Here is a 24,760-nt window from a genome sequence, read left to right on the forward strand (position 1 = left end):
TACTTCTACATGGTGTGTGGATTATACCCCAATAAGTCAATTTAACAGTGCTTATTTTACATACCACATCTAACTCTAGACTGGCCACATTTTCTTTCTTTCTCTTTTTGAAACAGTATCTCATTATGTAGCCTTAAATTCAAGATCTTCCTGCTTCTGTCTCAGAGCACTGAGATTATAGGTATGCATGACCATGACCATCTGGGGACAGGATACATTTGAGTGCCCAATAACCACTGTTGGTTTAGTGACTGCCACATTTGACCACAAAGTTCACGATCTGGTCCATGTGAAAAATGAGTATTTTCAGAGGATATTTCAGTATATTCAGTATATTTCAGGATCTTATGAAAATTTAATTTTAAGTATTAAAAAGAAAATCAAGTCTCAGTCAGGTGAAATGCCTTTTCCAAGAGTGTAAACTAGTGAATGATGGTAGCTTCAGAACAGACATTGGACAGTGTTTGGTGCCTGTCTGTAATCCCAGCACTTGAGAGACTGAGGTAGTATTGAAAGATCACACATCAGAGGCCAACCCAGGCTACATAATGAGACTCTGTTTTAAAAACAAAATAACAAAAATCCAAGCAGAGTGTGGTATTAGATGGGAATCATTTTTTTCATGGAGTGGTTGTGAAGACAAGAAGAGTTATTTGTGGGACTTGATCGGCATAATGCCTGGCTCATCTCCACTACTGACACACCAAGACACATTCGCTCATCATTACTGTGCTGTTAATACTGTCCCAGTCAGGGACAGGGAAGCTAATGAGATGGCAGAACCACTCTGGCTCACCAGATGGGGAAACGTCAGTTCTGAGTCATTCCCGAGACTCCCCTGAACAGCCTTCACACTCACCGGACTGGTAGGAGAGGAAACCACAAGCTTCGGTCCAACTCTGCCATACTCCAGGGCCTTCGGCTGACCACTCCCTTGGCCAGCTGTTCCACCCACGGGGCTAGAAGGCTGCTGGTCTGAAGTGCTCCCTGCAGGGGAAGCTTGGGCAGTGCCCAGCTGCTGCACGTCTGGGGTCTCCTGGGAAAGCAGCTGTTGCTTGTGGCCATCACTCGGGGTCCCAGGGTATGCGTGGGCAGGAAGGAGCTCGGCAGACTCCTCAAAGCGCAGATGTGTGCTGGCAGCTAGGCTGTGGAGGGAGAGAGGGGTCTGGAACGTGGAGATCTCTGTCTCTTGGCTTGGTCCGCTGCTTGGCACAGAGTTTACCTGGGCTTTGCTGAATTCTGACAATACCCTAGAAGTTTGTAAACAAAGAAACCTGTGTGACAAGTTGATGGCTAGGATGTCCACGGCTACTGGAGCAGTGGACACAGGAAGCTGCTGATTATTTTAAAACCAAACCAAACAACACTGTCTAATTACTCACTCTGTTCCTCTACTCCCACACAGGCCTCCTCTGATGCTCCTTACTACACTAGGACCTGGGACACAGTGGGTGGGCAGGTGAGCTGTAGGCCCCCCATCTCAGGTGGCACATTCACATGGCAGAAATGAGAACTTGACGTAAATGGGAACTGACTCCCAACTGAACAGGCTAACTGCAGGCCTAGAGAACTTGCTTGGTCAAATGCGGTTGTGTAGACAATGGCTCTCCTAGTGTCATCTGTGGCTTCCCGAACAGGTGGTGCCTCAGAGTGGGGCTCCTCAATAGCTAAGAGCTGAGGCACCGAGAGTCTGCTCTCTCAGACAGGGGTGGGTGAAGTGAGAATGTACTTTGTCCATGGGACAGTCATGGGGTACCAGAACTATAGTGAGGTACAGAGGCTCCTCAAAGGTTGACTAGACATAGAGAAGCTTCATGTCCCCCAAAATCACTGCTGAACTCAGTGATTTCCCACACGGTGTGGAAGGGTGTGCACACGCACACAGGGTGTAACTTACTAATGTCTCCTTGTGGGATTACTGCCCCTTGTCTCCTCCAAGGGGCCAAAGAGTCAACATTACTGCCTTTGTGTATGTATATGTACACTTCTGGGCCTTCTGGAATGTGCCCTGGCTAGTGACTGCTCCTCCCTCTCCTGGGCTTGAGAATCCAAGTTACCTTTTTAAAATAAACTATTTGTTATTTCCTCTTCCACTTATAAAACAAGTATGCTCTGGATAAATGCTGGTTCAGAACGCACCAAGGCTGCCTGGAGTCTAAAGATGGCATGAGTCCACCACACTGGCTTAGACAGAGCAAGTTCCCCTTAATTCGGATTGATGGAAATGACTGTAGAATAGTTCTGCTCTTGCCCACACCATCCCAATCCTACTGACATTCCAAGACAACAGAGTCAGCAGGTGTCACTAAACCAAGCCATTACAAATTTCCACATGGATGCCAGAACATTTCAGTTGGGTAAGGGAACAATCTTTTTAACAAATGGTGCTGTGAAAAGGAGCCAATCACATGGAAAAGATTAAAGTTGGATTACTAGCTCACACCCTATACAAACTTAACTCAAATGCATTAAGGACCTAAATGTAAGAGCTAAAACTATAAAACTCTTAGAAGAAAATATAGATATAAGTGCATTTTTGAGTTAGGTAAAATAATGAGTTAAGTAATTCTCAGATGTGACATCTAAACCATAAGCAATCAGTCAAAATAATAAACTGGACTTCATCAAAATTAAAAACTTCTGTGTGTAAGACAGGGTCTTACCAGATAACTCAGGCTAATCCTTCTGCTTCAGCTTCCTGAGTGACAGGATTATAAGCATGTACTACCACACCTGGCAAAAAAATCAAACTTTTATGATTCATAAAATACTATTAAAAAAAGTGGCTAGGCAGTGGTGGCACACGCCTTTGATCCCAGCACTAGGGAGGCAGAGGCAAGCAGATCTCTGAGTTTGAGGCCAGCCTGGTCTACACAGAGAGTTCTAGGATAACTAGGGCTACATGGAGAAACCCTGTGTCAAACAACAACAACAATAACAAAAGAAATGAAGCCAGCCTCCATAGGGTGGTAAACACCTGAATTCCAAAACTTGGAAGGCTGAGGCAGAAACTATGAATCTTGAAATCAGTCTGAGCTACACAGTAAGTTCCAGGCTACAGAGTGAAACCCTGTTTGAAAACAACAACAACACAACAAAATAACAATAGCAACACACACACTCACATAATAAAAGAGAAGAAAAGGAGAGGGAAGGCTGGGGTGTACAGCTCAGTTTGGTAGTACACTTGCCTATTATATGCAAAGTCCTGGATTTGATTGTCATCCTGAGGGGAGAAAGATAGAAATGACAACTCACAACACAGGGGAAATACTTGTACCATTCCAAACCCAGACTATATCAAAATTCCTACAACCCAGCAATAAAATAACAAATAACTGAAGCTAAAATGGGCAAAGAGATTGAAAATATTTCTGTGAAGTTAACTCTAGTAAGTACATGGTAAGGCGGTCAGCATCACCAGCCACCAGGGAAATGCAAAAAAGCCATAATGATACACTACTTTATACTTATTAGGATGGCCACAATAAAAAGGAGAATAACAAGTGTTGGCAAAGTTTTGGGGAAATTAACTTTTAAAAATCTGTATGTGTAGACAGGGTCTCAACTTACTATTTAGCCAAGGTTGGTCTTGAACTTCTGAGTCTCTTGTTTCTACCTCTCATTCCCAGCTAAGGAATTAGCTCTTGTATGTTAATAGTAAGAATGTAAAATGGTACCATTGCTATAGAAAGCAGTTTGGCAGCTCCTCAGAAAATTAAACAGAGTTCCATGTGACTCAGCAACTCTCTCCAGGTCCACACCTAAGAGAATCAAAACATGTCCAGCCAAACTTTGGACACGACTGTTCACTACCTGTTCAGCACTACCACCTTAACAGTCAGAAGTGAAGAGCAGTCCATTAACAGGTGAATGAACAGATTGTGACAGGTGCACTGAATGGGATAGTATTCAGACATGATGCCTGCTAAGGTGTGGATGAATCCTGAAAATATTATACTAAGTACAAGAAACCAGCTACAAAAGGCCACATATTACATGGTTCTGTTTGTACAATATGTCTAGAACAGGCAAATACAGAGCAAATGGCAATGCATTGCCTTTTCCTTCCATGACAATAAAAATATTCTTGAGTTACACAGTAATGATCTTGCAACTAGGCATTTTGGCTTATGCTTGTAATTCCAGCACTTGGGAAGCAGAGGGCAGGAGGACTGTGATGAGTTTGAGCTTAGTCTGGTCCACATAATGAGTTCCATGTCAGGCTACATAACAAGATCCTGTTTCAAAAATCTGAAGGAAAAAAAAGGTAAATTTTATGATATGTGAACTTGATAGCCTACCTTCATAAAAAAGACAGGTGGGAGGGCAGAGGGACAGCTCAGCAGTTACGAGCACTGGCTGCTCTCGCTCAAGTCCAGGGTTTGATTCCCATCACTTACATGGTGCCTCATAACTGGTGCCCTCTTCTGGCCTCCACAGGCACTGCACACATGTGGTGCACAGACATACATACAGGCAAAACACACATATAAAAAATAAAAATGTAAAAAGAAAATAAGTGGCAGATGTGAGGGGAAAAGGAACCTTTATACAGTGTTAGTCTAGAACTATGAAAATCAGTATGGGTGGGGTTCCTCAAAAAACAAAAGGAGAACAATTAGATCCTACCAGCCAGACTACCCCTGGGTAGATCCCAAGGACTCAAGTTCTTGTGCAGCACTGTTAACAACAGCCAAGTCACAGAGGCAGCCCAGTTACTCACCCGCAGATGGCTGGGTAAGAAAAACATGGTAGACACACAGCCATAAACTAGAGGAAAACTGCACCATTTACAGGAAAGTGGATGGGATTGGAGACAATCATGTTATGAGAACTAAGACTCAGGAATTGTATATTTTCTCTCACATGTAGGATCTAGGTTTAAAAAGACATTGAAAACAGAAAGGGAAAAAATCACAGGAGTGCTGTATGCGAAAAGGAAGAAAACCAGGAAAAAAGGAAAGGTAAGAGGGCATAATAGAAGAGGGGTGTGGTCACAACACATATGCATGTATGAAAATGCCAAAATGAAATTATTTTTTAAAATTTAATTATTTTTATTATTATTGTGGGGGGCATGAGTGAGAGGGCAACTTGTCAAGCCAGGCATGGTGGCTCAAGGCCTGTGATCCCAACACTTGGGAGGCAGAGGCAGGTGGATCTCTGATCTCAAGGCCAGCCTGGTCTACAGAGTGGGTTCCAAGGACAACCTACAAAGTGAGATGTTATCTCAAAAACAGACAGACATACAGACAGACAAAAAGAAAACAAGAAGCACAGTATGGTGGCTCATATCTATAATTCTAACACTGCCAGGCAGGAGGATCCTAAGTTCAAGACCAGCCAAACTTCACAGTGAATTCAAGGCCAGCCTAGGGAGATGCTGTTTCAAAAATGATTGAGCATAGTGGTGCACTTTTTTAATCCCAGCACTTGGGAGGCACAGGCAGGCAGATCTCTGTGAGTTTGAGGCCAGCCTTATCTACATAGTGAGTTCCAGGAGAGCCAGAGCTATATACAATGAGACTCAGGAAGGCTAGGGATATAGCTCAGTGGTAGTTTGCCTAGCATAAATGAACTCTAGGTTCAACTCCCAGTATTGTCTCCCTCACCCCCAAAGAAAAAAAAATCAAGGAAAATCTAAGAGGGATTATCCCTAGGATAAGACTTCTGGGGAGTGGAAAATGCTGAGTTCTCTTCCTCCCCGTTTTGGTGTGTATGGGAGAGACAGATCATGTATGTGCAGGTACAAGTGTGTTTGTGCAGGCTTGAGGACACCCTCAGGTGTCATTCCTCAAACATCATCTATCTACCTTGTATTTTTGAGACAAGGTCTCTCATGGGCCTGGAGCTAGCCTACTAAATTATGTTGGCTGGCCAGTGAGCGCCAGGGATCCACCTGTCTCTGCCACCAGAGCACTGGGATTACAAACAGGCACCACCACTCCCAGATTTTTCAACATGGGTTCTGGGGGCTCAATTCAGGTAAGACAAGTACTTTACCAACCAAGCTTCTCCCCACCCTCCTGTCTGTGCATCTGTACATGTGTGTTCACAAAGGTGTGCAAACACCACCTTGGAGAGCAGTTCTGTCAAGCCAGGCAGGGTTGGAATCCCTGATCATGCAGACCCTCATGCTGGTGGACTGTGGTTCTGCTCCACTCTAAAGTAAGGCTCACTGAAGAAAGCGCAGAGGTGAACTCCAATGCTGAGTCACTTCCCAAGGGAAGTAACAGCTGACACACACTGACAAAGTTCTGCAGTGGAAAGACTGTAAGAGCCAGAGGGGACAGATGACACCAAGGGAGCAGAAGGCTGGTAAATGGACAACCCAGGCAGTCTAGCACCTGAGTCCACAACCCTCCATAATCATAGCACAGACCCAAAGAACAGTCAGTCCTTGGCCCACAAGGCAAGCTACAATTTACTTTCTGTAAAACAGACCCCTTATAGTAAATGAAAAAGTTTCACTTTGAAGTCATGTTTTGTACTTTGTTCAACCTGCAGACGTTTTAAGAGTTGAAACATTAAGGCCAGGATATTTATGCCTAATTAATAACTTAAATATTCAAGCATCATTAAAGAATAAACTCAACCGAAGTGCTGCTGAGGATCTTTTATCTTTAAAACACACACTTAGAAATGCTAATCTCTGCAGCTTACAGGCTAACATCAAGCCAGGTGTTGTGGTGCTTCTCTGGAAGATCAAGAGTTCAGGACCAGCCTAGGATACATGATAAGACCCCATCTTTAAAATAAAAATGCTGGGCCAGGAAGACAGTTCAGCAAGCAGAGACACTTGCTGTGAAGCCTGAGGACCTGATTTGATCTGCTGGACTTTCCACATGGTGGAAAGAGAGAATCAACTCCTGAAAGTTGTCCTCTGACCTCTACATGCGGGTGTTAAACCCTCTCCCGCAACTCCCCCAAGGGGAACTGAGGCCCAGCTCCGAGAACGACAGCACTGACCCTGCATTTGCATCTGGTAGTCAATGTCCAGTTCTTCATATCATCGTCTGGTGCTTATCTATACACCTGACCCTCAGTTCCTTTTGCATTTCTCCATAAGAACCACGTCAATGATTTCCAGACAGGGTGGACAGTCACTGATTCAAAGACCTTATGCTGGAATTTTCCGGTCACGAGACTCATGAGAGATAAAGGCAAGGCATATGACAAAGAGAAGGCCCGAGAGAGGTAAGCTAGCATCACCCCCACCTCAGCATGTCTCAAGGCAAAGATGGCTCCTTGGGGTTTCTCCCTAATGTGCTCCATCTAAACTCCTCATTTGACACCTGAAATTGCCATCTCATGGACTCAGTGCTCTACCTCTGGAGCCTACCATTCTTACATGAGCAACTCACTGTCAGTTCTAAAGGAAACTCCAATTCCCCAAACTCCAAAAGGCTGTCCAGAAATGAGCTCAACCTGGACTATAAGAGGATTTCTGGTGGTTAGATAAAGGCCAGCATTCCTCAGAAACTTGTAAAACCAGTTTCCATTTACCAAAAGGAGTCATTTCCCTTACCTCTGGCAGAAGGGACATATGGATCCAATGACATATACCTGTAGTTGCATATCCAAGCACATACTGGCCTCCAGGCTCCCTCAGTATCACAAGTACCTGTTATACATTCCAAAGTCCACACTAGCATCCCAGCCCTTCTCACCTCCCCAGGCTTTCCTCTTCTCAGATGTCCATTTGTTTGCTATAAGGGCAAGGGTTACCCCGCTTGCCGCTGCTATTCTTACTGTGCTTACTATGCTTTCTTTTCTGTCTCTGTCTCTCAAGGATTTACTTATTTATTTATTATGCATGCAGTGTTCGGTCTGCATGTATGCCTGCAGGCCAGAAGAGGGCACCAGATCTCATTATAGGTGGTTGTGAGCCACCATGTGGCTGCTGGGAATTGAACTCAGGACCTCTGGAAGAGCAGTCAGTGTGCTTAACCTCTGAGCCATCTCTCCAGCCTCGATTTCTCTATTTGATATTTCTGGTTATTCTCCCTTCTCTCACAGATAGCCCTGGCCATGTCCATGTTCAGTCTATTTCTTTCTCTCTCTGCTCTGAATTCTTCCAGATGTCTCTGGATATTTTCTCTCTGTTATTTACAATAAAGACCATCCCCTTAAGCATAGCATGGAACAGTCATGTCGGCAGTTTCTTTACTGCACCTCCTTGCATACACTCACTACACAGGCAATGATTTGACTCTCAGACAGCTCTGTGAGAAATCTCCATCTTAAAGATGGAGAAACAGTTCACAAAGAGTCAGCAATTTGACTGATGTTACTTGACTTGCAAATTGTGGAGCAGGCCTAGAAAGTAGGTCTTCTGTGAGCCCTGCCCACATATCACTGGGTCTAATTCTATCCTACAGCAGGTAGGCTGAACCAAGGCTGTAGGGTGCACAGTAGTAGTGAAAAGGCCCTAGACATGAGTTGATGGAACAGAGGCTTTAACTCAACAAAAAGCCACTAAATACCCACAACCTTGACAGTACTTTCCAGTGGTAAGACTGAGAGATCATGGAGCTCTTCCTGGCAGTGTCAACAGACAGCATGTGTGGAAACTGTAAATCAGTGCTTCAAGGACTGACTGAACTTAATGTCCACTGAGTGGAAGAACAGGCTTATGAAGAGAATGAAGAGGCTCTGACACCCCAGCAACATACATGTGCTACCTTTTGTAAGAAATGGGAGAAAATTAAAAAGTAATAAAGTAAAAGCACTGTTTCTGTTACAGATACATTTAGGAACTTGGAAGCATATGTAATCAGGAGATGGAAGTGAAGGATCAAAGAGTTCAAGGCCAGCCTGGGCTATAGCATGAGACTCAGTCTCACAAAATTAAATAAAACCCCAAACAGCTCTGGGGTCTGGGGATGTAGTTCAGGGGTAGAGTTTGTCCAGCTCATTAAGGCCCTGGTTTGATTCTTAGCACTGCAGGGGTGTGGGAGGTGAAGAAGGACCTGCTAGGACGGGCAATGTAGCTTCACGGCAGACAGCTCACTTAACACTGGCGATGGGGCGGGAGTTCGGCCCACGCTCCCCTCTTTGACGGAGTGAGTTAAGACAGTCTGTCCTACACGTTCTTCACACTCACTAGTCCCCATCTGTCTGAGGTTTTGTGTCTACTCGGTGTTTTGCAAGGTCACAACCTATGAACTCTACTTCACTGTATTTGCTAGAATTATATATGCACTCTGAACTATTATCTCCTTCCCTCTGGATGAAAAAGACTATTTTATATGGACTTCAGAAAGGCCAAAGACTCAGTCCAACTCTGAGTCCTAAACCTATCCTCAGCTGGGAGTGGTGGCTCACACTTCTAATGTCAGCACTCAGGAGAACCAGGTACTGCAGCCTGGACCAGAGACGGGAGCCATTTCAAAAACCCGAAGCAATCACTCTTCCCACTGAGCTATCTCCTCAGTCACAGTGAGAGCCCTTGTCTCCTCTGACTTCTTCATGTCCCACCAGCGTTCAGTGACAAGCCCCTGTACCGAGGGCAGAGCGAGGGCTGGAGGAGTTTACTCACTCTTGCAGAGACCTGTCAGAGTCATCAGCATTTGCCGGGCCCAGATCTGAGTCGTAGGACATGGGTTCCTCAGAACGGTCTGGACTCTTGGAGCCATTCTCCTGGAGCGGGCAGCTGTCAGAGTTCAGGCTGCAGGATAGCTGGGATGAACTGGCTGTGTCCAGGCTGAGGGAAGAGGCAGTGAGCTTCCTGTTCCTGCGGATCTTATGGCCAGAGTGTTGGACTTCGATGTCCTCAGAGCCTGAGGAATGGGAAATTGAATCCAGAGACTCCTTCCGCTGTAATTCCGCCCCAGAGGTAGTGAGAGGGTCAAGTTCAGAGAGGGGACAAAGCCCAGAGAGAGACAGTGGGGTGAGTGTCCATTCATTTAAGATGGCTGACTTGTAGGAGAGTTCAAAGGACAAGGATGTCAGTCCTTGCAGGAAGCTCAGTAGGAACTCGCCCTCTTCGGCGTCTCGCAGCAGGGCCGTGGGCTGATAGTACTCGCACAACCTTGCGGGTTCCTGCAGGAGCAATTTCAGATAGCACTCCATCAGACCATCATTGAGGGCCAGTCGCAGCCAGGCCCGGCAGCGGCCTACATCTGTATTGATGAAGACCAGGTGTTCCAACTCTGAGATGATGTGTCTGGAGGGGGACAGAGCAGATGTGTTTCAAGAAACTACCTCAGATCTCAGAGACATGGTTTTAAGGCATTGCTTAGCAAGAACCAGTGATAAGTACTACAAACACAAACATACTTAAGCACAACAAATTCCAGGGTAATGTCTCAGGAAATACAGAAAAGCTGAGCTGTTGAGCTATAGCTACCTGATGTCATCTACTAACCCAAGACATAGCACCCAACCCCTAATCCCTGGGGAATAAATCCAGGGCTTTGCGTATGCTAAGCAAGCATTCTACTACTGAGCTATGCTCTCAGCCCCAGATAAATGTCACTGAAGGAAATACATGGAGTTCAGTCCTTTTGTTGGTAGAGTGGGAGGATGGGCCATCACTTCTGGTTAGAAAGGGCAGTGTCTGAGTTAGGCCCTGAAGACTTTCCAGAAAGAAAGATGGATAAACTTTCAGCACAATGGACTATTAGAGAAAAACACATAATGGGAAGAAAAGTAGCAGACCTCTCAGGAACTGGGAGAGCTCCCTTACAGGTGGAGGGGTGGCGGGTTAGGTCAGAAAGCCAGGCAATAGAGGGAGCCTTGGCTATCACCTGACCAGGCTTTATGGGACACAGGATCCCACACCTGGCTGTTAGCCAAAGGCACCTGGGGAACTTAGCGGGACACACATTCAGGGCTTCAACTAGTGAACCATTTGGGAAGTGAAGCATAGCCAAGTGAGCTGACCACAGTAGTACCATTAGAGTGGACCCTAGGTGTACCAAACTTAGTTCCCAAAGCTACAGTGTGACATAAATCCCTTCTGCTACCACATGTCCTGTGCAGGAATGCACCCACCGTCCTCTGGACACAGTGGCCAAGTTCCAATCAGCACAGTACACGTTGACTGGTTAACTGAACTAAGGAAACATTGAACAAGATACAGAGACAACTAGAAAACCATTGTCTGGGGTTAGAGTGATGGCTCAGTGGTTAAGAGCACTTGCTGCACTTCCAGAGGATCTGAGTTCAGTTCCCAGCACACATATTGAGTGGCTCACAAGCACTCATGATTCCAGCTCCAGGGGATCTGATTACCATCTGGATTCCCATGCATGTGGCACATATACAGACACACACTCATACACATAAATTAATAAAAATTTAAAAAAGAAAGAAAACCATTGTTACTCAGAAGAGAGCTGAAAACCCAAGATAGGGCAGTGGCAGCAGGTAGGGAAATGCAAATCAGAGACTGACAAGGCATCTTCAGGCTAAGGGTGACATTCCATATGCCATGGAGGCAGTGCCAGCTACCAGCTTAGGGCCTAAGCAGCCAAGGGCAAGGGCAAAGACAGGGCCTTGGGGTGAATATGCAGACACTATCTGGCTTCTTGGGTAATGCCAGACACAACTTGTTATTAGTATAAAGTTTAGAACCAGGAGCTGAAGAAATAGCTCATTGGTTAAAAGCACTGGTTACTTTTGCAAAGACCCAGGTTTGATTCCTATTACCCATACAGTGGCTCGGTCATCTCTAGCTCCAGTTCCAGGGGATCTGGCACCCTTTTATGGCTTGTGTGCCCTGCACCAAGCACATACATGGTGCACAGACATGCATGTAGGAAAACACTCATACACATAAAATTTTTTAAAAATTAAGTTTAGAAGATAGAAACTCAAATATTCAAAGGCAAGGTCAGCAAACCTTTTCTGTTAAAAGGACCAGAGAATATTTTAGTCTTTTCAGCCACACAACTCAGTAGTAACTACATGACTCAGCCCAGTGTAGTCAAAGGTCAACAGTGCTGGGGTGAGAAGCAGCCACAGGCTCTAGATGAGAATGGAGTGCCTTAAGGTCTGGAGATAAGCCTTTCTATAAGGCCGTCTCCAGCCCTACCTCACACAGTGCCTACACTAGAACACTGTGTTTTTTGGCTTTGCCACCCTCAAGAGAGTGAGTACCCTGTACTCTGAAGCTCTTTCCTGATGCCAACCCTCTCCAGTGTATCTCACTTGTGGGTGACAGCCTTCAGAAGGGGCCAGAAAACAGGCTGAGGCAGAGGCTTCTGATGAGTGTGCTTCTTCCTTTTCCCTCCGGCCTCAGCACGGATGTGCTTGGCATGTAAGCCATGGATAAACACAGCCTCCAGGGCACTGCACATGGTGTTGGCATCTCCATCTTCACTGGTGACCACTGTGTCCAGAGATACATACTGCTTCTGCAGAGCCTTCACAGATCCCACCAGCCTCTTCTTGATGACCTAAGTGATATCAAACACAATGGCAGACTTTAGGGGTAAATCCTACATGGAGTCCCTGGAATGTAGTCCATGGCCTGTTTTTCAATGTGTGTAACCACATACACACTATGTATATAACCCTGAGACTCCTTCTGCAAAGCAAGCTACTGTGGCAAGTGAAGATCCAGCACCCAGAGAAATGATTTTGCACATATTTTTTTAAATTGGATTTATTAATTTTATTTTATGTGTGAGTGTTTGGCCTACATGTAAATATGTATGCATGCTTGGTGCCTGAGGTTAGAAGAGGGTATCAAATCCCCTGGAACTGGAGTTACAGACTGTTGTAAACTACCCTCCGTGTAGATGCTAGGAACTGAACCCAGGTCCTCTGCAAAAACAAGAGCTTTTAACCACTGAAGCATCTCTCCAGCCCCAATCTTTCATTGTTTTTTTTTTTTTTTTTTTTTTTTTTTTTGGTTTTTCGAGACAGGGTTTCTCTGTGTAGCTTTGCGCCTCTCCTGGAACTCACTTGGTAGCCCAGGCTGGCCTCGAACTCACAGAGATTCGCCTGGCTCTGCCTCCCGAGTGCTGGGATTAAAGGCGTGCGCCACCACCGCCCGGCTCATTGTTGTTTTTAATGAAAGTTTAGTCTTGTATTTAAATACCAGATTCATGTAGTCACAACTATGGTAGCTTGGGGGTATTCTGCAGAGATAAGCTAAGGAGGCAGAGAATATTTCTTTAGAGCAAAAACCAAGAAAGGACTGGGGGTGTGGCTCAATGCTAGAGAGTATGCTTAGCAGGCACAAGCCCTGGGTTAGATCCCCAACACAGTGGAGGAAAAAGATCAAGACTCAAGACTACAGAAGCCTAATTACACCAGCTAAGAGCCCAGGCCTAGAGCCAAAGGCTTAAGTCGGTACCAGCTCTGTTTGCAGATACTTTGCTTAACCTCTCTGAGCCTCAATTCCCTAAAGGTGAAATGGAAATGATATTTCATGATCTATAACACTGGACAGTGCTGCCTCTTCTTTCATTTATTTATTTATTTAGGTTTCTTGAGAAATGGTTTCTGCAGACCTGGCTGTCTTGGAACTCACTCTGTAAACCAGGCTAGCCTCAAATTCAGAGAGATTTTTCTGGACCATCATGCCCAGCAGGGGCCATTGCTTGGAGGTAGATATTGGGTTTATTTCTCCTTGTGTCCCCAACAGCTGCCATTGTGCCTGGGACACATATAGAAGGCATGCATTACAAAATGTATATCAAGGGTTGTGGAAATTTAGCATAAAATGTATATAATCATAATGATGATTGTATCAAAGTCATATTAGTGTTTGGCAAAGAACTAGACAGAACTACAAAAAAACTGGTTTGATTCAAGTGTTAAGTTATAAACATTTTACTTTTATTTTGACTTAGGCTGAACAGTAAATGTTCTTTGGAAAGGTGAATTTTAAAAATTAATTAACAAGTTATAATTAACATTAAATTCTCCATTTAAACTATAAACTTCTGGGGTTTTTTGTTTGTTTGTTTTGGTCATTCCCCAGAAGTAACCATATTCCTGAATTTTGGTAACTTTTACTTTCATTAATTTTTCTTTTAATTTATTGACACTGAGCATGGTGGCACATGCCTTTAATCTCAACACCCAGGAGGCAGAAGCAGGTAGATCTCTGTAAGCTTGAGGCTAATCTGGTCTATATAGGGAGTCCCATGTCAGCCAGGGTTACATAGTGAGACCCTGTCTCAAATAAAACAGACATAAAGATTGATTTACAATGGCTGTTGAGAGGAGAATCAGTCTTCTATAGGGGGATGAGCTCTAGCAGGCTATCCAGTTCCATATGCAAAAGAGCAATACTAAATGAGCTCAGTAGATTGTACACACAAAAGCAGAGAGTGAGGACGGGCATGTTGGCACATGACTTTAATCCCAGCACTCAGGAGGCAGAGGTAGGTGGATCTCTGTGAGTTCAAGGCCAGCCTGGTCCACATAGTGAGTTCCAGGACAGCCAGGCTACATAAGAGAGACTGTTTCAAAAAAAAAGAAAGAGAGACAAAAGAAGAGCAGCAAGTGTCCTTAACTGCTGAGCCAACTCTCCAGCATTATTTTTTAATTATCATTTTTAATCATAGATGTATTCCTAAACAAACAATACCAAAACCCAGTGGTTTTATTGTATTTGTTCTGTCTTAGAGTTCATTGAATTTCTTTGATCTGAAGATTTAAGGTCAATAAAATGTAGAAAGTTTTGGAAAAGGAAGTAAAGTTCAGTGGTTTTTAGTATACTCAGAGAATTGTGCAACCTTTGCCATTAGCTAATTTTAGAGCATTTCAACACCACTGAAGGAAGGTGTGTAGCAGCGGCTGGGGGTGAGCTGGAGTGGCTGCCACTCTTTTCTGCCTCTACAGATTTATCTATTCTGGACATTTCAAAGAAATGGAAACATATAACATGTGACTGAGTATGGCTTCTTTGACTTGGCATGTTTTCAAGGTTTATCTATACTATAGCACAGATCAGTATTTAATTCCTTTTTATAATCAAGTATATCCTATTGCATGGTATATATACCATGCTTTATTTGGCCATTTATAAGAAAATAAACAGCTGCCTTGTTCCCACTCTTTGACTATAGTGCTGCTCTGAGTGTTTGTATCCACATTTTTATGCAGACCTGTTTCCAGGTCTAGAATTCATAAGCCATAGAGCTCATACAATGGCACAGGCTTGCAATCCTGACACTTAAAAGCTGAGGACTTTCATGTGAGTTTGGAGGCCATCTTGATAGCAAGTTGGAGGCCAGTCTAAACTACATAGTAAAACCTGCCTGAAAATCCAAAGAATTGTTCAATCACATAAAACCTATGCTCCCTATGCCAGCCTGGGGATGTGACTCAGGGGTAGAACACTACCTACATCTGTGGAATCCTGTATTTCGTCCCCAACACTGGAAAGAGAAGGAATAAAAAACAACCCCAAAAGCTCTATTTAAGTTTTCTACAAAACACTGAACTGTTTGCCAAAGCAACCACTACTTTACATTCCCAGAGACTAGAGGAGAGGCCCACCTTTTTCACGTTTTTGTTAACACTTGCTATTGTCTTTCTGATTACAGCTGCCCTAATGATGTGAAGTAGCACCTTACCATGGCTTTCCCTTACATTTCCCTGGGTCTAATAGCAATAAGCATTATTTTGTGTACTTACTGGTCACTGTATAACTTCTTTGGAGAAATTCTCTGTCCACTGTATAACTTGTTTTTATGTGTGGTATGTGTGCTTATATGTGTCAGTGTGTGTAGGTGAACATACACATGTGTGTGGAGGCAAGAGGTCAATGTTGAGTGCCTCAGTCATTCTACACATTATTCTTATAGACAATGTGTATAAGATGAAGGTCTCTTACTGAACCTAAGCTCATCGATTCATGGGCTAGCTGGCCAATGAACTCTGGGGACTTGTCAGGCCCTCATCCTCCCGGCAACTGGGATTATAGACATAGGCTGCCAGGACTGGCTTTTTTGTGGGTTGTGGAGATCCAAACTCAGGGCTTCATGCCAGCACACACTACTGAACAGCCATCTCCCAGCCCCCAGATCATCTTTTCATTGCTGAGTTGAAGTAGTTCTCTATCTACTTTGGATACTAGACCTTTATCAGAGATAATACCTTCTCTTTTTCTGTGGACTATATCTTTTCATCTCTCCCTCAACACTTTATGAATGCTGTACTTTGAAGCAAAGATTTTAATCTTGGAGTTGAATTTTAAATGCTATTTTAAGTATATTATTAGATTATATAAAAAGTATAAACTATTTCTAACTGAGTGTCACCCAGGTGCTGGGTCAGGGAATGCAGGGATAACCAGACATACACCTCAAGGGTGGGTCTGTGCAGCCCTTGCTAGGAGGCCAGGGCTCTGTTCCAGTTCCAGAGGGCCCAGGGTGGGACAGGGATAACTGCAAAAGCCCAGCTGGAAGCCAGCAGGGAGAAGGGTAGAGTGGTCCCTCTAGTGGCCAGGAGAGGGAAGGCAGCTCTCTCAGGGCTGCTGCTCCTTGTTGACAGAAGGTTCTGGTAACTGGGAGCAATACTGGGAAGAAAGGATTCTCCAAAAAAACCACCACAGGGTTTCACTGAGCCCCAAAGCTATCTGACCTCTGGCCTTTCCAAGGACACAAGACAGCCAGTTGAGAGTACCTAAGCAAGTCCAGGGCCAAGCACAGGAAAAAGAGGTTGTTAGAGAGGTTCTGGTAAATTGGCCACAAACATCTTTGCTTGAAAAATTTCTGGAAAATAGTACATGTTCAAAGATATATATGAACTGCCTATTTACCCCCATTACTGAAACAACTAGCGAGAGCAGCCGCTTCAGACAAAACCAAGGGCTGGAGCAAACCGTAAAGTGCATGCTGCACAAGCCTGAGAACCTGAGCTGGAAACCCAGCACCCACATAAAAACTGGGCAATCTCAGCACTGGGGAGGAAGAGACAGGAGCACTCCAAGGACTTGCTGCTCAGCCAGTCTAATGAAATCAGCAAGCTCCAGGTTCAGTGAGAGACCCTGTCTCAAAAAGAGGGTGTGGGGGACTGGCAAGAAGGCTCAGTGGTAAGGGTACCTGCTGCCAAGTCTGACCTGCTCCAGTCCCCAGAACCCACATGATGGAAAGAGAAAACGGACTCCCATAGGTTTTCCTCTGACCAAAACACACACACACACACACACACACACACACACACACACACACACAGAGACAGACAGACAGACAGACAGACACACACACACACACACAGACAGACAGACAGACAGACAGACACACACACACACACAGACAGACAGACAGACAGACACACACACACACACAGAGACAGACAGACAGACACACACACACACACACACACAGAGACAGACAGACAGACACACACACACACACACACACACACTCTAGAAAGGTCAGGATCTCCTGGAAGCCTGCTTTTGTTGTAAATTCTTGTCCACCTGAAGTCTCTCTCTGGACATGTTCATTTATTTCAAAGTAAGAAAAGTAGATGAAAGCTGGGTATGGTGATACATGCCAGAAATTCTAGCAACTTGGAGGTTGAGGCAGGAGAATCAGTTTATCCTTTGCTATGAAGTAAGTTTGAGGTCATTCTAGGCTACTACATGAGACCCTATCTAAAAAGGAAAAAAAAAATTAAAGAGAAAAGCTGATGAAATGGTGGCCCTGTGCAGTTCTTCCCACCCCATCCTATTTTGCCCACATACCTGGATGGCAGCCCGAGGGTCCAGCCCATTCTCCACTTCGAGCATTTCCACTCAGGCAGCAGCGCTCAAGGAGACTCACATGACACCTGCAGGGACAGAAGAAGGCTAGATGAACATGCTCCCAACTTACCCCCACAACCACAGTCCCCTCCCAGGAGGCAGCAGGCAGTCAGGCCAGGTCACTGAAATCGCAAACGAAAGGCCTTGGAGCAACTTGAAGGAAAAACTGAGACTGGGTTTTAAGGAAGGAAACAGGCCAGAGGCTCAGTCCTTGGGAGGGGTGGAACCCTTGCACCACAAACAGGAGACAAGGGCTCTTCACACCAAAATCTGTGCAGAAAACCAGAGCCTATGAGATAGGCATTTGCAAAACCTCTCCGACAGAGGGTTGACGCCCCTATCGAGTGGCACACTGAATGGGGGAGTGAATAAGTAAAAAACTTAGCAGAAAAAGGTTTCTGAATGCACAACAGCTAAGAAGTCATTCAAAACCAGTGTCTAATGAAGCGGAAGTATTTCTGGCAGAGCTCACGTGAACTGCATCACATGACTCAACTGCTGTTCTGAACATGCAACACATGTTTTGTACTACACAGGAATTCACCATACATCATCATACGTCAACAATGAGCACTGCCTGGACAACCTCAGCTCAGATTTGAGCTAATCCCCCCCCCCCCCCCCCCCGTTTAGATGGGGTCTCTCTATGTAGCTCTAGCTGTCTTGGAACTCTATGGCCTTGAATTTACAGAGATCTTGTCTCTGCCTTCTGGGCTCTGGGATTAAAGGTGTGCACCACTGCACCCAGTTCTCAGCTCAGATTTGAGACAACTTGTACAAAATTTTCTGCTTTTATAGAAACATAATGGTTTAATTACAAAGACAAAGGCTTTGAATATTTCTTCAGCATGTAAGTATCAAATTAGTATAGCCTTAATTGGATTGATAAACAAACACAGCCATCTTATCAGTATGCAAATTTGCCTTTGTCTTCAATAAACAGTACAATTGTATGTGTACCAAAGAATTTTTAAATAGATTTATTTATGGTTTATTATTATTAAATGTTTGATTTGTCCTCCTTATACACCTACCTATTGGGTCATGTAAAAATTCTCAGACTGAAGGGGTTGTGAATGTGGGAACTTCAGAAGGCCTGCCAGGGCACGAAGGAGGGGCTTTCACTGAAGATACTAAGAACTGGTGGGGACCAGGTGCTGGGCCTCACAATTCACAATTCAAGGCTGGACTTGTACTCAACTCCTGATCCAGTCCAGGGTTTTAAGCACACCTGCAGCAGCTTCAGGAGACAGCACTCTCTCCACACTTCTGCACTGGGCTGCAAATCTTTAGCTTAGGTGTCACAGATATGTCTAAATGATCAACACGGGTTCTGACATCACAATTTGCCACTAGCTAGGCAGGACCAAGGAAGCATAGAATTTTATCTCTCAGGTGCAAGGTACTGAACATGATGTGTTTGGGTATAAATAGTTTCTGTCATTCTGTTGGATGTAGCCACAAATCTATAAGCAAAGAATGCCACTGCCCACAATGTATGTATCCACAGTTGAAGATTCCAAGGGCCAGGTGCCTTCTTCCCTTGGCCCAAACCTAAGCACTCAGGCTAGGCAGGCACATTCACATGCAAACAAGTCTCTAGGGAACACTACAGAGTGAATGTTTATGCTGTCTAGCTTAATTATGGCACAAAGAAGTTAGCACAAGCAAGGGACATTACACAGACTGCCTTGTTTACAAATGACATTTCATTATTTCTACCTGATAGAGGAAGGAGGACGAGGAAGCTGAAACAGGTCTAGGAACAAATTTACACAGCAGTGGCTTGGCTCCACCACTCACGACTGCCAACCCCAGCTCAGAGGAAACCCCAGACTCCTAAGTAAATGCCATCCTCCGAGCTTGAGCTGGGCTAGGAAGAGTGCCCTTCAGCTGCAGTCCCAAGAAACATTAAGGCTAGACTGGCAGGAAAGGCTTAAAGACAGAAGTGGAGCCTGAGGCCCAAGAAGGAGAGAAACATGGTGGTCCTCAATGATGGGGCCAATCTCTGCCTTCCCTAGATGGCAGGAATAAAAAGGGCACAGGAGCCAGGACCCCAGGCGGACCTCTTCAGACAGGCCTTGTCCAGGGGGGCAGGTGTGTAGAGAAGCATGACCCTCATGGAGACAGGCTGCCAGGAAGAGCTCTGGCTCTGAGTACAAAGGCTCTGACTAAAAACTCTGGGTTTGTCCTTCCACATTCTACTCCACCTCCCCAGGGATTCTCAAGGCTTCAGGAGGCCGGCTCCATACTCTGGTTTCCAGGATGGTAGAAAAGGAGGTGTTTGCTGTGGATGAGAAGTCACTCCCCACAATATGCCTGTCGTGGAGGTTGAGGTTTACACAGGCAAGATCTAGCTGCTGAGGCTCCAAGCCCCTGGCTTCCAGGGCCCAAGCCTCTCTCAGTCTCAGTCCAGCTGTTCTAGACATAGTCCTCACACTCCATTTGCTCTTCTCTCAGCCATGGTGAGTAGGACCCTAGGGTTTAGACCTCAATAATGTAAATAATAGCCTATGTCAATTACAGCTCCAGAACTAATTAGCTGAAAGTAATAGTGTACTCATGGTGGGGGCACTATTAATAAGGACTGTGGCCCAGTAATAGCTTTTAAAAACAAACAAACAAAAGCCACCCCAGGGCATGTAATTTGGAAGCAGAGGTGGAAGAATCAGGAGTTCAGTATCATCATGACTTAGTAGAAGCAGGTAAGAAACAGAAATCTCAGGTCTCCTTAGTCCTTTTTGCAGCTCAAGCTGTCTCGGGTCAAAAGAACTCAAAAGCTCCTTTTACCAAATAAGAACTAAAGGCAGTAAGACACTGTCTTACTAGATAGATCTACAGCTCCAATCAGCCGAGCCCAGGCCTTCTCCATGATGCCCACGTTTCAGAAGTGTCCTTTCTTAGATGATCAACATGGGAAGGATTTGTCCCAGTTCTAGCTAGTATGGTCCTCTTACTTCATGTACACTGTGAGGAAGAAAGGAGAAAAACGGCTTAGATGAGACTTGAAAGAATGGATAACACGGCTCTACTGCTCTCGAAACCCTGTATCTATCAGGAGACGGCAAGGGCTTCTCCTTGGACACCTCAGCTACTCCAACAGCCCTCTTTCTACTGCCTGGATCACATACCTGACATTCTCAACAGCCCTGCGCTTGTGCCAGCCAGCTGCTGGACCAGTTGATGAGTCATAGTATTTCAGTTGGAAAAGAATGACCAAGTTATCTTCTGATTCAGAAAGGCAGCTGACCACTCAGGCATGTGAATGCTGAGTGAGTAAACAGCATGTCCTTCCTTCTGAGGAAAGCTCAATCTCTAGACGAGTGTCCTGAAGGAGTAGGATGGGGTAAAGAGAACAAGCCTTTGAAGCAACAGCTTCCAATTAAATACTGCTGGAGGGTGAGAGACCAGACCCAACACTGGTGTGGGTGAGGGCACCTGTCCCTGCTGGACACATTTTCCTTCCAACTTGCCTTTCATCCAACACCACCTATCTCTCTCATATTCCTGTTCCATACAGTATAGGATTCCTCTCTCTCTTTTTTTTTTTCTTGAGACAGGACCTCACTGTGTAGCTCAGGCTGGCCTCAATGTAAAGCAATCTTCCTGCTTTCTCCTTCCTCAATGCAGAGATTACAAGGCCTGGCCAGCTATTCCTGGCTTTTATATTTTTCAGGGCTTTGTACTTCAGCAAGTACTCTACCACTGAGCTATATCCCCAGAACTTAATTTTTCATTTTTGAGAAAAGGTCTTGCTACGAAGCATAAGCTGGCCTTGCACTCAATATGTAGCCCAGGAAGGTCTTAAACTTGTTGGGAAAGCTTTTGAACTCTCGATTCTCAGCCTCCTGAGTAACTAGGGTTACAGGTGGGTATCACTGTACCTAGCTAGCTTTGCTATAGGATCCTAATGACGTATATATTCTGAAAGAGTGAAAAAAAGAACCTTGAGCAACTCATTCATCACTGTTTCCTTTTTTAAAAATTTATTTTATTGGTGTTCTGCCTATATGTATGTCTGTGTGAGGGTGCTGGATCCTGGAGTTACAGACAGTTGTGAGCTGCTATGCGGGGGCTGGGAATTGAACCCAGGTCCTCTGGAAGAGAAGTCAGTGCTCTTAGCCGCTGAGCTATCTCTCCAGCCCCATCATCAGTGTTTCTAGTACCTAGGACTATGCACACAGTGATACTCAAAAAATCAAAAAGGAAAAAAAAGCAAACAACAACAAATCCACCTCTTGAATGACTTAATAAATAAAGATGAGGCATATAGAACAGGTACATCTATTTGACAGACTGTGGGAAGTTGAGGTATACCGCTTTGACGTGGTAGGGCTACTGGGGAATTTCTGCCAGTACGCTACACTGTCAATAAGCCAAAAGCCGTTCTGAGGGTTGCATCATCATGATATTAAAGACAGAATTGCATTCAGCCTTCAAAGAGAGAGACCACTGTGGCGATGATAGTCTCTCAGGGTCCTTACAATTGCTAACAGGGCTGGAAGTGTATCTCAGTGGTAGAACACTTGCCTAACATGTACAAGATCCTGGATTCAATCTCGAGTACTGAGGGTGGGGGCTGGAGGGGGGTGACGGGCTGTCATCATAGAAAGCTGACCCTCCTGAAGCAAGCCCATCAGAACTTGGAGGAAATAGATACCAGAAAGTCCCCAGGGGGCCTATAAATGCTGAGCATAGGACCTTAAAGACACCCATCTGCCTCAACTACAGGTAATTCACCTTTACTTGTTCCTACAAACCCCAGTGGCTAATACTAAATGATCCAGGACCTACGAAAAGAGAAGTGATTTTACAGCTCCTGTACCAATTGTCCTTCAGCCTACCCAGGACTCACTCGTTGATACTCTTCATGACTCACAATAGCTTCTGAAGGCCATCATGTCTCTGGGTTCAGTAATGGTCTGAACTCAGCTATACAGAAAGGAACACTTTGAGGATTCTTCCTCACAAGTACTAGGACACATGGACAGAGCTCTGTGATCACAACCAACTCCACAGTGCTCCCTGAGGCTCTCTCCTACCACAACACCTGCCAAAAAGAAGGACTGGTTTCCATTGCCCCAGGATGAATGAGCTGGGTGAGTGACCATTGTAGTAGGAATCTTAACAGGTCTTATTAATAAAATCAAACCTAAGGCCAGTTATTGGGGTGAATGCTGGAAGGTCAGAGAAGCAGAACAAGCCACAGCCAACCTCACCTCGCCAACTCCTCAGCTGATCCTGTTTCCTCAGACTGGAAGCATCTGTGTCCTCATCTAAATGGGTCTTAGCTAAACTGTGCTGCTCAAAGCCTAAAAGCTTAACCAGCCAAATGCTTCTATTCTGGTCTTCACGCCTTATATATCTTTTTGCTATCTGCCATCACTCCCTGGGATTAAAGCCTCACTTCTTGGGATTAAAGGCGTGTATCACCATGCCTGGCTGTTTCCAATGTGGCCTTGAACTCACAGAGATCCAGAGGGATTTTTGCCTCTGGAATGCTAGGATTAAAGGCGTGTGCTACCACTGCCTATCCTCTATGTTTAATATTGTGGCTGTTCTGTTCTCTGACCCCAGATAAGTTTATTAGGGTGCACAATATTTTGGGGAACACAATACCATCACATTTCCCCTTTTGTCTAAAATTTAAAAAAGCTTCTAACTAATACAAGAAAAATTATATCCAATAAGCATATACAATATACATAGTCAAGATTACATTAACGATGTCTAGTCCATTAACATTTGACAGATTCAGACGAAAAACTTCATTAACATTTGATAAACTCAGACAAAAATTTCCATTACTTATCCTATTTAAAACAAGTAGTTCCTTTTTAAAAGTATATTCAATGATCTCTCTTTTTATCTTATCATATCCATATTCTCTCTTTTTTCTTTTCATAATAGATTCAGTAATCTACCTTTTGTCATTTTTATATCTTCCCCTTTTTCTTTTTAGAGTAGACTCAGTGATCTACCCATCTGTCCTATTATTGGTCATCTCTCACCTTCCAGGTATTTGAATGACACTTACCATTACAACAACAGGCACCAATGATTTAATATGAATGCCAGAAAAGTCATCTGTGGAGACACGTCCAGGAGACCAGACACCGGAAAAAACCTCACTTGAGAACTGAGGGAGAAAGCTCTATACTCATTTACCAACTGAATCCCTACATACACCACTTCAGCTGTTTAGTCTGCTGGGCTATGGGCAAGGAACAGACATGGCTACTGAAGAACAGCAGGTGTGACAGAAAGGGAGCCATGGCCCTAAGTTCTCAAAGTGAAAGAGAGCTGGACCAAGGAAGGGATGGACAAAGGTCCATTAGATCTAGTTAATAGTAACTCCTGGAAGCCAGACATGGTGGCCCATGCCTATAATCCCAGCACTTGGTAGGCAGAGGCGGGTGGATTTCTGTGCGTCTGAGGCCAGCCTGATCTATATAGTTGAGTTCCAGGACAGCTAAGGCGAAATAGAGAGACACTGTCTCAAAAAAACCAAACTAACAGCGATGAATGGGGGGAGTTAATATGTTCAAGGTACACTACATGTATGTATGAAATTCCCAAAGAATTAATAAGTATATATTAAGTCTAAAGCAACAAAAGGACTGGGGAAAGACGGTAGCAACTGAGGCAGCAGAGTTGGGGACAGCTTAGAAACGATTAGGCAGCATACTGTCCTCGGGATGCCAGAGAGAAATTACCTCCATGATCAGCCAGGAAATTAGGGTGAGAGTCGGTAAGGACGGGACACAAAGACTTGAGATAACGCTGAGATGACAGTCACCAAGAAGAAAGGGGCAAGTTCAACAGGAGCCCACTTCAGTAGTGGGTCAACAGGAGGGACAGACGTCGGGTGTTTGGGATGAGCGAGCAGACCTTCCGGGGCTAGCCGGGGTGTGCGAGGCTGCGATGAGAAATGTGAGCCAGAATGGAGGGAGGGTCGGAAGAGTTGAGGGATGAGCGTGACGTTGAGGTAAGAGGTGACCAAGGGATGTGACTCGGATCGGATTGCAACCGGGCTAA

General features: G+C 44.8%; 1 protein-coding gene across 1 annotated transcript in view; it reads right to left on the reverse strand.

Annotated features, from left to right (window-relative positions):
- Positions 1 to 24,760, reverse strand: part of Plekhm1 (pleckstrin homology and RUN domain containing M1) — a 50,073-nt gene that overhangs the window by 25,000 nt on the left and 313 nt on the right. The window contains exons 2-5 of the mRNA XM_059271923.1: positions 17,663 to 17,748; positions 12,160 to 12,407; positions 9,545 to 10,171; positions 860 to 1,250 (exon numbers count right to left, since the gene is read on the reverse strand). Of these exons, the coding sequence (XP_059127906.1) occupies positions 860 to 1,250; positions 9,545 to 10,171; positions 12,160 to 12,407; positions 17,663 to 17,707 (1,311 nt within the window). The 5' untranslated portion in view covers positions 17,708 to 17,748. The remainder of the gene's footprint in view (positions 1 to 859; positions 1,251 to 9,544; positions 10,172 to 12,159; positions 12,408 to 17,662; positions 17,749 to 24,760) is intronic.

Source organism: Peromyscus eremicus, chromosome 8a (assembly GCF_949786415.1).
Source record: "Peromyscus eremicus chromosome 8a, PerEre_H2_v1, whole genome shotgun sequence".
NCBI lineage: Eukaryota > Metazoa > Chordata > Mammalia > Rodentia > Cricetidae > Peromyscus > Peromyscus eremicus.